At 41.1% G+C, this 16,148-nt stretch overlaps 1 protein-coding gene across 1 annotated transcript in view; it reads right to left on the bottom strand.

Moving 5' to 3' along the window:
* Positions 1–14,993, bottom strand: part of mecom (MDS1 and EVI1 complex locus) — a 523,157-nt gene extending 508,164 nt beyond the window's left edge. Inside the window, 1 exon segment of the mRNA XM_034168129.1 lies at positions 14,711–14,993. Within this exon segment, the coding sequence (XP_034024020.1) occupies positions 14,711–14,747 (37 nt within the window). The 5' untranslated portion in view covers positions 14,748–14,993.
* Between the last annotated feature and the right edge of the window lie 1,155 nt (positions 14,994–16,148).

Genomic DNA, 16,148 nt, shown 5'->3' with positions numbered 1-16,148 from the left:
CGACACCAGCGGATTCGACCCCAAATTGTTAATTGTTGTATTCGTTGTGCTCGTTTCACAACAGTAAACTTGTTATTCACCTTTCTCCATTGTCCATTCATTACGCCCCCTGTTGTGGGTCCGTGTACCTACACTTTCACAACAAAAAATGCCAGAAGAAGCCCAGGTTGCTTCTCCAAAAGCCGAAAAGTCTGTTAAATTGTCATTCAGGCCGTGTGATATAACTGATATCAAAATGCATAGAACACTGCCATCTACTGGCGACCAGTTATATCACAGTGTTGTCGACCGCAGGATTTTAAAATTATCTGTAGGTTTCCAAAACCTGAGAGACCCCAAACTGGGGAAATAAAAACAAATCATAGATCTGACAGGTTTAGTTGTACAGTGTGTGGTGTCAGCCACACGGTAAAAACAACACACAAACAGATTTCACACACGAACATTCCCAGGTCAGACACCTCTCTTTCTGATTGACTGCCTGTCACATTTAGCTCCTCATGTCCTTCTTAGCACACCACACACGGCAGGAATATCTGATAAGATTATATTTAGCATCATCACGATTGTTGGGGCATCCTTAAGACTGTCGGAAGGGGAAGATCGGATCCGATATCGGCCTATTTATCTTGCCATGTGAACCAGGCTTGATGTTATGATGCCTCACGGAGCGACTGATTACTATTATTTGATTTCTTTGTGCGACTGACATCGTTATTCACCATTCAAAAGGCGATTCCTATCGCCACACAACTCCAGCCACACACGAGAAAGTTTTTTGACAGTTCTTGTTATTGTCTCCTTGTGATGTCATCGCGCATGCACTTAGGCGCTGTCTAGCGGGATCTTGAAAATTTATTTCTTTTTTTATACAAATGAAAAAAATGACATTTCACAAAAGCACATTTATTTGTAAACACTGACACATTACATTGATTCACTTGTGTGGGTTTTTACATGGAATGAATGAACCAACCAATCAGTATGAGAGGAGGTTTAGTTCTGTGTGTTAATGTTCAAATCTTCAGAATTAATGCATAATTTTAAAATTAACAGGTATGTGTTATATATCACTGTACATTTTAAGAGTTTACATTAATGTAGTTATTCTATCCGGAATAATTTTATTTTTAAAGCAAAACCGTAATACAAACCTGCTTTCCATTTCAAGACCTCTGCCTCATCGCGGGACCACTGTATCCTGTCAGGGTAAATGATGTTTTCTTACAGCAGGGGGCAGAGCGCACAAAGACAAGCACTGGCTCATTGTTTGGGTTTGAGATCGCCTTTGATTCTATTAGAAGCTTTGGTGGTGTTTAAACTCAAAATCAGCTTCTTAGTAGCTGAGAGCGTATGGGAGGCAAAATTTAAAGTTATCGGTTATCTATAGCTTCTGATAAGTTTTTAGGCAGTTTATCGGTTTAGCGTTAAAAAAGATAACTTTTCAGTTAGCTGATTGCCAGTTACTGAAGCTAACTTTTTGGTTAGCTGTGTCCACCACTGCAGATGTCACACAAGTTGAAAACGAGACTTTTAACATGAAATGTTTTACTTATAACAAGTGTTTCCTCATGCAACACATAGAACTATGGGACTTTAATAAATGCTTAACATGAAACCCCAAACATATATTTAATTCTAAAAGGTAGACCACAGCAAATTTGAAGCAGTTAATGATTGTGTAAGTTTAAACTGACCACCAAAAGGTTATATCAGTGTTAAAATAAGGACTTTGTTTTGTTTTGGGGTTTTTTTTTCGCAACTTGTCCTCCTTGTGTCTCTGTGTGTTTCAGCACTGCAAGACAGCTGCTATCACATCGACTCGGATGAACACAGTGCAGTGGAGACTACATCAGGAAGGCCCCGGCTTTGATCACATCTCCTCCCCTCATCTTTCCCGTCCTGCAAGGGTGAGAGGTCGTAGCTTAATGAGCGGCAGGGAGGAGGGTGGGGGGGCTTGTTGTGGAAGAGATGAAAGGTGTACAGGAATCGCCTGCACACACACATACACAAGGAACACACCTCAGTTCTCTGCTGTGGACCCTCTTCACCCCCCACAGATCAAGATGGGCACAACCTGACACCCGTTTTTCACCGCTGTTAAGTACATTGTCCTTGTCTTTCCTTACTGCTTCCAGGCTCCGCCCCCGGGTGATGCATGAGCAGTGCTGGAACATGCTGTTACTGCCACATTCGCAAAGCAATTGTTAGATAATTCCTGTTTATGCCTTTGTGCTCCCGTCTGTGTGGAAAGAAGAATGCACCGTGTCCTCCCTTGACCTTACACAACAGTGGTGTAAAGCGCATGTACACAGGATAACTGTGCACCTGTCAATGCACAATAATCAATATTCTGCTTATCACAGGTGACCCATTCCTGGAAAGGTTGTAGTACCACAGCAGAATTTTAGAGCTCCTCAGATTTTGCCTGTCTTTGCAGAACAATGACTCAGTAAAAAGGTTTTCTCCAGGTCATCCAGGTTGGACTTTATTGAGCCAAGTGAGTTTTTTTTGTTTGTTTGTTTGTTTTCAGATTTAACTTAAAGTCCAAGAAGACATCCAATTGTTGTATAGTAAAAGTCTTGAAAGGAATGCCCCTATCCAATCTCAAAGACTGGTATCAGGGCTTTAAAAACATATTTGTAGTGATCAGAATCAGCTTTCTTAAACACAAGTCACTAGACCTGTTCAAAATGTCTAATGTTACAAAATCTTTTGAGCCACATGTTCTTGTTCGACTAATAACATAAAAGATCTATGCCAAATTTTCTTGTAATCAGACATTGTTTAGGGGTCACCCACAAAGCAACAATTTTCCCCAAACAAGCAATGTAGTAATCCAGTAATTTCAGTAATGTTCTCCTCTGGGTGACCAATCAACCGCCACTTTTTGTGATTAGAAGACATCACATGTACCTGTAAAAGAAAAATAATGGCATCAGAGTCTTATCCCGTTAGGGTGACGTTGCCTTGCCAGTGGAGGGAGAAAGGAAAATGTGTCACTCTGTGGGACCTCTCAATCTTTTCTGATTGAGTTCAAATTTGGCCTGCACCTATGAAACCCCAAGTGGAACAAAAATAACATGTGGCCCGAAGACTCTCACAACTTTTATTTTTCCACTATATACGAGGTCTATTAGAAAAGTATCCGACCTTATTATTTTTTTCAAAAACATATGGATTTGAATCACGTGTGATTGCGTCAGACAAGCTTGAACCTTCGTTCGCATGCGTGAGTTTTTTCACACCTGTCGGTTGCATCATTCGCCTGTGAGCAGGCTTTGTGTGAGGAGTGGTCCAGCCCCCTCGTCGTTGTTTCATTGCCAGGAAATGGCGGAATGATTTGGGCTTTTTTTCCATCAGAATTTTTTCAGAAACTGTTAGAGACTGGCAGCTGGAAACCATTAGAAAAATTTATCTGGCTTTCGGTGAAAATGTTACGGGCTTGGTAGAGAATAAGGAGTGTTACTGTCGCTTTAAGGACGGCCCCCAGCGGCTGTAGGACATGCCGCGCTCCGAAGCCGCCATCGACAGGCTGAACGACCATTTCATTTCTAAACGGATGGCTGTCTGGATCTGTGACCATCGTGTACCATTTCTCTGGTTATCACAAGAGCTGGACATCAACCATTTTCTGGCAGATTTCACTTTTAACAAGAGATTTTGTCATGGAAGCCGAGCGGAGGCTTCGCGCGTTATGATGGATTCACTACTGGAGCGAGACAAAACTACCTCCATTTTGGTCTCACAGGACAGCTTTGAGATGGCGTTCAGACAGCTGTCGGTGGTTTTTCCATCGAGTGATTATCCGAGAAATTGTGGATGTGCCTGGACATGCCAGAACATGTCCCATGAGGCTTCATCACGGCGTTGCTTTGCACCATGCGGCACCGCCGCAACGTGCGGAATTCCTCCACGTCTGTCTCAAAGTGCCAAAAAAGTGCTGATGTCCACGTCTTTTCACAATTCCCGTGCTAGTCAGACGACGTCCCGGATAAAACACAGCATCCAGTTTGGAAATGAACGGCACATTCCACTGTTACAGGAATTTTTGTCATGGAAAGAGGAGCGGAGGCTTCGCATGTCGCAAGTATGCCCTCCTGCAGACAGTGTTAAAACGTAAATAAAATATTGTTTATGATTAATTCATTGAGTTTATTCTGCAACATCAATATAAACATACAGTGGTGAATGTGTCAATGATACGCTAATGACACAAACAAGCACAGACACTTATTTCCATTGTGGTCGTTGGGAAAAGATCACGTGACAAAATAGGGGGGCTTGACTGAGCATGTACAAATTGTACATAAGATAATATGATCTTTATAATTAATGTAAATAACAATACGAGGTCTATCAGAAAAGTATCCTACCTTTTTATTTTTTAAAAAAACTATATGGATTTGAATGACGTGCGATTACACCAATCATGCTTGAACCCTCGTGCGCATGCGTGAGTTTTTTCACGCGTCGGTGACGTCATTTCCCTGTGGGCAGGCCTTGAGTGAAATGTGGTCCCGCCCTCTCTGCTGAATTCCTTTGTTTCACATGCTGCTCAAGACAGCGCGCGTTGCTTCATCAAAATTTTTTCTGGACCTGTGAGGAATATCCGAGTGGACACTATTCGAGAAATTAAGCTGGTTTTTGGTGAAAAGTTTAACGGCTGATGAGAGATTATGGGGTGTTTCTGTCAGTGTAAGTACTTCCCACGGAGCAGGACGTCACGCAGCGCTTCCAGGCGCCGTCGTCGGCCTGTTTCGACCTGAAAACATCCTAATTTAAGGCTTAATTCACCCAGGACATCGTGAGAGAACAGAGAAGATTCAGAAGAGGCCGGCATGAGGACTTTATGTGGACATTCCACTGTTAAAGGACATTTTGTAATGAAAGACGTGCGTGCAAATTTGCTGAGTCGTTTCCATGATGACTCGGCGAATCTGTGTGCGCCGCGACAGGAAAAACACCTCCGTGTTGAAAACCATTTGTAAAATTCAGGCGGCTTTTGATGGCTTTCAACAAGTGAGTAACTGAGAAATTGTTTAACAGCTTGGGCATGTTCCAACTTGCCTGTTAAGGTTTCCAACGGAGGTGTTTTTCCTGTCGCGACCCCCCGCGGTCGGGTCCGGCCCGACATGCGACTCTGCCCGCACGTTCTTTCATTACAAACTGTCCGTTAACAATGGAATGCCCGAATAAACTCCTCATGCCGACTTCTTCTGAAAGTTCTCTGTTCTCTGACGACTTACTGGGTCAACAGAGCCTGAAATGTGGAAGTTTTCAACTTGAAACGGCGAGACGCTGCCGCCTCGAAGCGCAGACCACCGTCAGGCACCGTGGGCCGTCCTTACGGCGACACTACCAGACCAAAATCTCTCATCAGCCGTTAAAATTTTTACCGAAAACCAGCTGAATTTATCGAATGATGTCCACTCAGTTGTGCCTTACAGTTTTGAAAAAATTTTGATCAAACAAAGCAGCAGTCTCTGAGCCATTCCTAAACAATGAAAAAATCGACGAGAGGGTGGGCGACTCCTCACTCAAAGACTGCCCACAGGCAAATGACGTAACCGACAGGCGTGAAAAAAACTCTCGCATGCCCACGAGGGTTCAAGCATGTCTGATGTAATCACACGTGATTCAAATCCATATGGTTTTTGAAAAAAATAATAAGGTCGGATACTTTTCAAATAGACCTCATAAATGTATAACTAATTCTATATATTATACAGTTAATTTTTTTACACACACACACACACACACACACACACACACACACACACACACACACACACACACACACACACACATTTATATATATATATATAGACAGTGGCCCCTCGTTTATTGCGGGAGTTACATTCTAAAAATAGCCCGTGATAGGTGAAATCTGCGAAGTAGTCAGCATTATTTTTTACAATTATTATAGATGTTTTAAGGCTGTAAAACCCCTCACTACACACTTTATACACTTTTCTCAAACAGGCATTAACATTTTCTTACTTTTCTCTCCTGTGTAAACACTCTCAAAGTTCAAACCTTAGTAGAAAAATAAGTCCAGCATTATATAATGAAACCAAAGATCAAAACCTGTTTTCAGGCCCAAACATTTGTTTGAGAAATAAAAATAGAACGTTTTCCTAAAAGTAATTATGATGGCTTTTAGAACTAACAAACTGAATTTTAATGATCAACCTACGAGGTTGGACACACAAGAAATTATTAATAGTGACTGACCAGTATTTCACAGTTCATCTGACTGCGCCTCTTCGTTGTGGCGCCGCTCCGCAGCGTGTTTTTTCCACTGAGTCACACCTTGGTGCAGGTGTCTTTTTCCGAGTGAAGACCACAGTTATGGGTAGTTGTTGGCGCTCTTTTTTCTTCTGGGTGAGAAGATTATAAACAGGCAAACGCAGAACACAATGCACGTGCTCTTTCTTCGTTCACTGCCTCCGGTGTTACCGTTGCGGGACGGATGTGGGACCCGCAAACAATCCAAGTCATTAAAAAGATACAAACCTCTCTCAGTGTCCACAGAGCTCTGCGGCTGCGGTTACCGAGACCATGCAGTGCTGCAGATTTTTCCGCAAGAATTCTATCCTTGCGGGCTGCTAGAGCGCTCTGCATCAAAACAGCGAGCGTAGTCTCTGGACCTGTTGCCAGATTTTGGCTGCAACTCTGCACAGCAGACAGTGGGGCGGTATGAGTGGCCTGCTGCGGCACTTACCGAGACCACAGACTCGGTAAGCACATCGGAGGCAGTGAGAGCAATCGCAGTGATGCCACCCGGCCTCCCTGATGAGGACGCAGAACACAATGCGCTGTCAAAAAAAAAAAAAAAAAAAGCATGCAAAATTGCACAAAAAAAAATCAGTGAAACTGCGAGGCCACGGAAGGTGAACCACGTTATAGCGAGGGACCACTGTATACCATTTGCCATTGTGTTTCATTTACCGTGCAACAGTGCTTTTTAGCGTGCCATTTTGGTTATATATGAAATGTGCTATTGCATGCCCCAACCACCGCGCTCACTCACACTACTGGGGACGGCATTTAGCAAAACGTGGCAGAGTTTGTTTTGCTGACAGATGACGATTTAAATGAGCTTATTAATGGTGCTAACACACACATTCTTCTAAGACACACACACACACACACACACAAAAACAAGTCCACCATTCCGTAAGCCATTTGGATGCATGAAGAGCTGTTAGGATGAAGAGGTGGACAAATTTCTGATGTGACTTTTTTACTGGATTGAGGAAAGCACACAGCAGTCTGTATATGAAGTCAGTGCACATCATCAGGGACTGCAATGTCAGAATTGTTTTTTTGTTTTTGTTTTTTTTGGGGGGGGGGTTTTGGAAGTTGACTGAGAACAATTTTGGACTCCTGTTTAAAGTATGTGTTGGACTATATATATATATATATATATATATATAGTTTGCACTGGGATACCAATTAAACAACTCCAAATTATAAAGCCCACAATGCTCATATGGCTGAGGGAATTTTAGTATTTAGTTATATTTTAAATACCCGAGGCCAAAACATGTCCATCGGGTATTGCAAAGACTGTGTGTCTGTCTGTCCATCCTCAGCACAAGTCCAGTCCTATTACTGCCAGGGTCTTCAAATTCACAGGGAGCATTCATGGGACACAGACCTTGGACAAATTCAATGATGGCTAACCTTGACCTGTTATAAGGGGTCAAAAGGTCACATTCTTTTGACCCACTCAGCATAAGTCCATTCCTATTACTGCCAGAGTCTTCAAATTCATGGGGAGCATTCTTGGGACACAGACTTTGGACAAGTTCCAAGATGGCTAACCTTGGCCAATTCTAAGGGGTCAGAGGGTCACATTCTTTCTACGCACTCTTTCATTGATTACATGCTCATATGGCAGAGGGTATTGTAGCATTGTGTTACATTTCTATAATTATGTCACTCCTTATAGTTCTTTTTCAAGTTTATTGGGGGTTGGCAATGTCTTGTCATTACTGACACCTGGTGGTCAGAAATATATCACCACCCTATCACGTCTGCTTTTCTTTGAAGTAAATCGACACTCTCCAAAGTGGAATTAAAAAAAAAAAAAAAAACTGAGGCTACAGTCTGCCCCCCTCCCCCATTATCCATTTTCATGGGCAGAGTATGCCCTCGATGGGTCATCCAACTCCCCATCACATATCTTACACACACCGATAAGCAATCATTGACACTGGCATTTACACCTGAGTCAAATAATAGTCACCAGTTAATCTGACTGTTTGGAGAACGCCTAAAACAACATCCACTTCCACGCACTAAAGCTTAACTGTACATATCCCACTAAATCCAGCCCTGCTTATTATGTGACTGATTGATGCCGTCATGTACCCTGCAAACTATCGTGTAAGTATAGTAAAATGGCATCTGCAGTCAGAATGCAACCCAGTGATCAGCAGCCGGCATAAATAATATAAGTGTGTTTCTTTAGCCTCACACCTCATAAAAGCACTCAACAATATAGTAAAGTGACTGACTGCAGTTAGCAGATGAGAGACATGAGGCCAGAGTGTTGGGCTCTGTTTCTACCACCTGCTCCAGGTAATTAATTGGAGTATAAAATGATTGAGTTTCTTTAATTAGCTAACAGACATCTTTCCTCCAAGCACGCGGTGTACAAGAGTGCCGCCGCCTCCTCATTAATAGACTGGGTGAAGCGCACCATCAGCAATCTGTTGACATTATAACTTCTCAGACATTGAAACGACACACAAATCAGTTTGATGCCTGAGAAAACTTTGTTCAACTCAGCAAAATGCCATTTATCTCAGATCAATCTGCGATGAGAAAATGGCGGTGCGATGCGGCGTTTGACCGCTACAGCACATACACGGTGGAGGGTCTTTGTTTTGTGGACACACCCTGAAACGTGCGCTCACACTCCTCATCGAACACTCAGTCTATAAAAATATGCTTAGCTTGGGAAGGCTGTGTTGATAATGACCTCAGTCTTGGCACCGCGCTGGGCCAGACCAGAATGCCGACAGACTGGAGGCTTTTGTGTGGACTCCCTATCTCTAACTCCATGACCTTCAAGGGAACGAAGAAAGCAGAAATGGCTTTTTTTTTTATTTCGAAGGGGTAAGTCTCACTCATTGTTCCGTGTTGGTACGGCTTCCCTGTGGTAAACAAACAGCAGTTCCCAGGCTTGACATGTTGCTGCACCCTCCCTCCTTCCCCTTGGCGTTCCCACACTGCCCCGTCTGGGTCTCAGCACCATGTCCACCGCCCTTCCCCCTACCCCCACCCACCTCACCCGGTGCCCCCCCACCATGTCAACAACACACAAACACCTCTTCTGACTGCAAACTACCTGTGTTCTGGCTTTTTCACATCAATACTGTTTTATGAAGAATATCCATTATAAAATTTCTCTTTGATGACATTATGGGACTGATGCCCCGGAGCAGGGCCCGCTTTCTGTCAGAGAGTATGACGAGGGCCTGGAAGCTCCCTAGTTGTTTAGGACAGCGGTCATCCTTCAAGCGGGTGACACAGGTGCATAAACAAACGGCTAACCTCGTCAATTCTGTGTTTACAACCCTGAGTCCCAATCTAGGAAGACTCATTAACATCGGAGACCTTCCAAACAGGCTGTTTTCAAAGAAAAAGACCCTCCTCCCATCATAAGAGGAGAGAAAAGTGGACAGTGTCTCAGATGGATGGAGGCGTTGATAGATGAGAGGGCCGAGGTCGCAGTCAATACCCCCACCCCTAATTTGCACGTGCACTTGCACCCATACCACTGCAAGCAGTGTCCGTGCGACATATTTCACACCTGGTCCAACAAGCATTTGGGAGCTCTAAGCTGCTGTAACAAGCAGAATGTTCAGAAATGGACTGCTTTAATGTTTTATCCTACTACAGCTGCTCGCATTAAGTGCTACAAATCCAGGCTTTTGAAGCAGAAAACAGCAGCGTGTCCATCCAACAAAACACTTTTATGATGTGTATACACGCAAATGGAAGCGTTTCAATGACATTAAACAGGCGTCATGAACACTGCTTTTAGCTTAACCAAGAAATGAAGAAAGCAAATGCACAATCAGCAGAATGATGATCATTTTTGTATTCAAAAGGCCAAACTGCAAAGTTCAGTTCTTTCAGCATTTTCTTTTGTTGGAGTTTCATGTTACTCATATTGAAAGTTCCATAATTCTGTCTGTGCATGCACAAAGTACCCTTCTGTAATCAATAAAACACATGTAAAGTCGGTTACATACCCCACAAAGTTTACAGCTCTGGGAGACATTCCTACACACTAAATGTTGCAGTGTTAAATTAACACTCCACCAAGTGGATCCAGTTCCATTCAATATTTAATTAAGTCTATTCAATTAGTGTTAAAGCAACTTCGATTTGAGTGCTAAATGAAGCTGAGCCACACGAATATGGATAATTTACACTATGACAGAGTTGTTTAACACTATGACAGAAGTGACTTGACATAATTTTGAATGTGACCCCATGCACTTGCTCACTGTTAATTTGACACTGCTGTTTACTTTGGACCAAGATGGGTAACAAAATGTGCAACATGCAACTTTACTGCATTTCTTTGTCATCCAAAGACATGCAGGTTAGGTGAACTGGAAAAAAAAAAAAGTCCAGATCTCCCTTGTAAGCAAGATATTGATCTCAATGGGACTAACCTAGTTAAAACACAATGTTATATTTATTTGACAGTGAACATAGTTTTGCCCATTTGTCTTTTTGACTCCTTCACTTGTTACAGAAGTATTTTTTCCGTTTTTTATTTTTATTGTTGTTTATGCACCAATTGCTTCTTACTGAAGTATTTTTCCCTTTTCTTTTTATTGTTGTTTATGCACCAATGACACCAGCTCAAATTCCTTGTAAGTAACAACTTACTTGGCAATAAATGTGATTCTGATTTTTTATCTGTTTTTAAAGGGGTCCTATAAAACATATCTTTCCAGAAAGCCAATATGGGTCACCAAGTGACTTAAAAACAAGTTAAATTTCATAAATACAACATGAACACTGAAATGATCCTTCATATATATATATATATATATATTACACATTACAGGTCTCTATGAAGTAACCAAAATGCTTAAAACAGAAAGCAACTACTGTTTGCACACCCTTCTCTGCCTTCAGAAAGAGGGTGTCACTCTCTACATCTGTAACACACTGTGGGCATGTCACACAGAGCAGCCCAGTGGCTGTGTCTAACAGCTTGAGAAGTGTGTTACATATGTCACACAAGTCTAAAACAAGATGTTTCACACCAAAATTTTCCTTCCAACAGGAAATTTTTACATGGAACTTTAGGGATGCATATTGTAAACCCTCAGCACTATTTACTGTAAATGGTAGATAAAAGCAGATTTTGAACTTTAAGACACCTGATAACTGATGTCAGCTTGCTGAACAGGTGTAACACAAATTACATTTAAGGCTTATGCATTTTACTTTGAAAGTAAAGTAAACTTTTGCATGGATGAAGTACATCCAGTTGAAAAACTAATATTTTCATAAGCACAATTAATTATTTTGTTTTTACCTGTTGCAAAAACAAACAAACAAACAAACAAGACATTTTCAAGCAAACTATCCAATCACTGCAATAAACTTGCGCCAGAAAACAGGTCAAAGTTAACAGAAGTACCCTCTGCTGCCCTTGTGATTCTTGACCCCATCGGAGACTGAAGTAGATAGGCTACAGTTGGATTTGGCGCTTTTGGCACCAAGCAGAGCACAGTCAAAGAGCAGAGCTCTGGGACAACAAAGCTTATTTAATGGGCTCTCTATTTCACTTTCCTCACTCGAGCCTGCTCCCTCTCACCTTTTAAATGGGCCGATCTATTAACTGTTTTAATGAGCTCTGCCAGACAAATGCGCGATACACAGCCCATTGCACAATGTGAGGAGGACGATGCGCTTCTCAGCTCAGAGAGGAGAGGCGCTGACAGACAGCAAAGCGTGTGAGGCCAAAGCCTTGGAAGTCACACAAACACACTTAGCATCACTTATGGCAATATATATATATATATAGAGAGAGAGAGAGAGAGAGAGAGAGAGAGAGAGAGAGAGAGAGAGAGAGAGAGAGAGAGAGAGAGAGAGAGAGAGAGAGAGAGAGAGAATGTTCTGCAGTTAAACAGAATCAATGACTCATGCCATGCACAAAAAAGTAAGTGGTCACAAGAAATGATTAAATGCAATAGTGAAGAAAGATAACAATTTGTACAAATGCAACCATCTAAATAATTCCTCACTTTTGATTTCTGGCAGAAGATACAGTCCATAATAAAGAGCTCTGCATCTAAAAAGTGAAAAGGTCATATTTCTTGAGACAGCAATGCAAGTGATGAATGAAAAAAACATCTTCATTGCTGAGAAACATGATGACATGAACAATCCTAATCATTATTTGTTGGTCAGTTGTAGCATAATTTATGCTTCACAGTAGCCTATATACTCTGCATCTAAAATGTGATGTGGACCATATTTTCAGAAAAACAGTGATAAGTGTTGAAAATGCAAAGTGACACAAAATGTCATTTTGAAACTTTTTTAATCTGCAGACATTTCAGGAGATAGTTAGATGTTGAAGTACATGTGTGTTTTGGAGACAACTGTTAAAAAAAATAAAATAAAATCAAATAAATCAAATTTCTTTTTTTTTTTTTTTTTTTTTTTTTTTTTGGTGGGCTTAGTCATTTATTTTTATTATTATTCTATAGGAATTTATTGCCGATTAGCCAAGTGTGGTTATAAGGGATTAGCCATCATTGTAACTAGGGAATTCTTAAAGACCTCTAAACACATTATAATCAAGAGGTTTTATTGAGACACAAATATGCAAAGCAGACCTTTAATTTTCCTCGTTTGGATCATCAAAGCCCCCCTCTCTCACAGCCCACAACTCGCCATGGGGTGCGGCCTGCAGCCTTGGCTATACTTAGTTGGGAAGTAAAAGCGAGTTTTTTGTGGTGCACCACATTACATCTGGACGTGCGGACTAATCAGTCAGCCTCCATCAATCACTCTTAACTTTACCACCTCTCCATCACCTCTTCTATTACATCCAGCACCCCCCCCCTTTTTTTTAAATCACACAAATGTTCTGCGAGGAGGAGGCCCCCACACATGCCTGTTTCAATGCGACTTTGCCGGACAGGCGGGAGGCACACACTGAACGCATTTACCAGCAGAGCCCTTATGAGGGGTCTGGGAATTTAAATATTCAATGTTGACACTGTGCAGACCTGGCCCAGGGCCAAACCGGGCCTGCACCTTAGCGGGCCCAGAACACCCCCCCTCCCCCCCATCATCCACTATGTTTCTGTCTTAAGAGGTAGAAATCTTCCTCCTGTGTCCTGAGAATAAAACTTCTAATACTCCACAAATGAACCTTCTATGTTCTCAAAATGCTTGCAATTATTTCATCCTGTCTGTGCATTTTTTTTCCACAGTGCCACTCAGTTTGAAAGTTTGGTGCCATTATTCACTGAGAATGATGATGATGATGGTGATGATGATGATGATGATGATGATGATGATGTTGGTGGTTCTGCATGCACTTTCACCTTATTTCTCTGTTGCATGAATTTTCATGAATTAAACCCATAATAAATGACTTGTTAATGCAGAAAACATTATTTCAACTTAATGTGCAATAAAGTTCCTTTGAATTAACAGCAATATTTCCTGCATATGTGCTATTTGAATAACATATCCAAATCACAGCTATTAAAATAAACATTTGTTTCATAAAACTAATTGTGTACTTATGCTGGCATTCATAAAATTGACATTTTCTGAAAAAGAAAATGCCAACTCTCACTTATAATATCACCTAAATAGTTAATTTAAGTATTGAATTTTAGTGTTAAAGTAAGAGGCAACACAAATGATTGAGTAACACAATAAAAAAAGCAATGGCATAACCCGTGATCATTTATTGTATCAAATCAATGCACTAACAGACTTAAATAAATGCGCAATAACTGATTGTTAAATCGATTCCATGACAAGAGCGTTCCCATGCAATGCTTTATTACAGTCTTGATTTAAACGCACTCATTTAACACTTTGAAGAATCGATTACTTTCAGGAAATTTAACCAAAACTACACCGAGAAGCTTGCATTAACTGAATTACCTGCAGAAAAGTGAACAAGAATAATACTGAAGAAAAACAAAATCACACTTCAATCAGCATCAGTTACGATCTCGATCCCCTTTTAAAACTCCGGTCTAAATCCTCCGTGTTTGTCTGCACCAGCCTGCTTTTTTCCCCCAAGTTGTTTCACGTAAATCGGCGCGCGGCAGCCCGCAAACAGCAGCAGCGGCGGCGCACCGATTGGAAGCGCCGGCGCACAGGACGCAGGATTTTCACCGACAACACACCACGTTACACTACAGCGCCCACTACATGCAAAGAGAGACTCAAATAGCGCAGAAAAGTCCTTCCATCATCCCCTCAACTTTAAACTCTCCTGAAACTTTTTTCCCTCTTAAAAAAAAAAAGAAGAAAAATCGTCTCGCGACAACATTTGGTTCCACTTCGCGGCGCAAAGTGAATTATTGTTTTCTAGTCATAACAGAACAACCAAGCAAGAGTGACAGCAGCGACATTCTTGAAGGTAGAAGATGGTTTGAAAAGGCAAAGAAAGTGATGTTGCACCTACTCGTGGCCAGTTTCCGCGCCCTGCCTTTGGACCTCATGGTGCCAGTCTCTCGGCGTGGGTTTGTTTGGATTTTTTCTCGGCTCTTTTTTCCTCCTTTTTGTTTTTTTGTCTGTCCCCTTTTCTCTTGGTTTTTCTCAATCCAATCGCGCTATCTCTCCAGCATTGTCAGTCTTGGACACCTTCGCACATGCGCACAGCTAAAAAAAAAAATAATAATCTGCCGGCAGCAAGTGCCAGAAAAAGTTTGGCTCCGATTTATCACTTTGATATGAAGCTGCTCCGCTCAGCCCGGGTGGATCGCGGACATGGCGTTTCCAGAGGAGGCAGGGAGCGCAGCGCAGCAAATAAATAAATAAATAAACAACGCGCACGGATCTGTTTGTTCTTTTAAAAGTGAAAAAAAAGTTTGAATGTTCTTCACTTTTCACTCATCTTTTCTCATTAAGACTGAATTTTCCAATGCAAACTTGTCGAATTAATTTCAGTTAACTTGTAATAAATACATTTCAGACTTTTTATTTTTTTATTTTTTATTTTTTTTTTTGAAAAATGTTTCTAATAAAATGCTATGTGAACATTTTTGAAATGCATTGAGGGGGACATTAATAATAATGATCTGTTTCAGTCCTTCCTTAATCTTGAAACTGAAGCCACATTAATCAACTTTCGCTTAAATTACCAGTGCTGGATGTAGCTATTAAAGATTTTATATATTTTAATTGTGTTCTGACCATTTCACCGGAAAGTGACGACTGTAATATAACCTGGTTTATTTCCCCTCTTTACGGTGAGAATTGTTCAGAAATGAAGCGTTTTGTATTAGCGCCTGTGGAGACGCTTCTTTTGCGGTGCGTAAATTTAATCGTTCGGTAATTTCTGAAGGTTGGAAAAGGATGTTTGCGCTTGATTTCACTTGGAAGTTGGAAGGAGAGCGACGCCATAAAAATGACTTGTTTTTTTTTGTTTTTTGTTTTTTTTTTTAGTCCAAACCTTCAGGCTCAGTACGCGGAGTAAAACTGTTAAATCAACTTTTTTTTTTCCCCCCCTTTCTCTCTCTTCTCTCAGGAGTTTCAGGAAAAGGGCCACACTCATAAAAACCATGCCATCCGAGCACTGAAAAGTTAATAAAATCACTGCATGTCTGCTGTTATCACATAAACATTTTATAGAGGCATATTTAGATACTGACTCACAGATTTGCAAAATAGAGAAACAACCAGATGCGATGTGTGACCTTCTACTGAAACAGACCGTTTTTACTATATGGTGAAGAGTGATGGAGACACAAGATGGAGATGTCACACACACACACACACACACACACACACACACACACACACACACACACACACACACACATATATATATATATATATATATATATATATATATATATATATATATATATATATATATATATATATATATATATATATAT

This window comes from Thalassophryne amazonica, chromosome 4, assembly GCF_902500255.1.
Source record: "Thalassophryne amazonica chromosome 4, fThaAma1.1, whole genome shotgun sequence".
NCBI lineage: Eukaryota > Metazoa > Chordata > Actinopteri > Batrachoidiformes > Batrachoididae > Thalassophryne > Thalassophryne amazonica.
The sequence above is the reverse complement of the archived record's forward strand: the minus strand, read 5'-3'. Positions and strand labels throughout refer to the sequence as shown.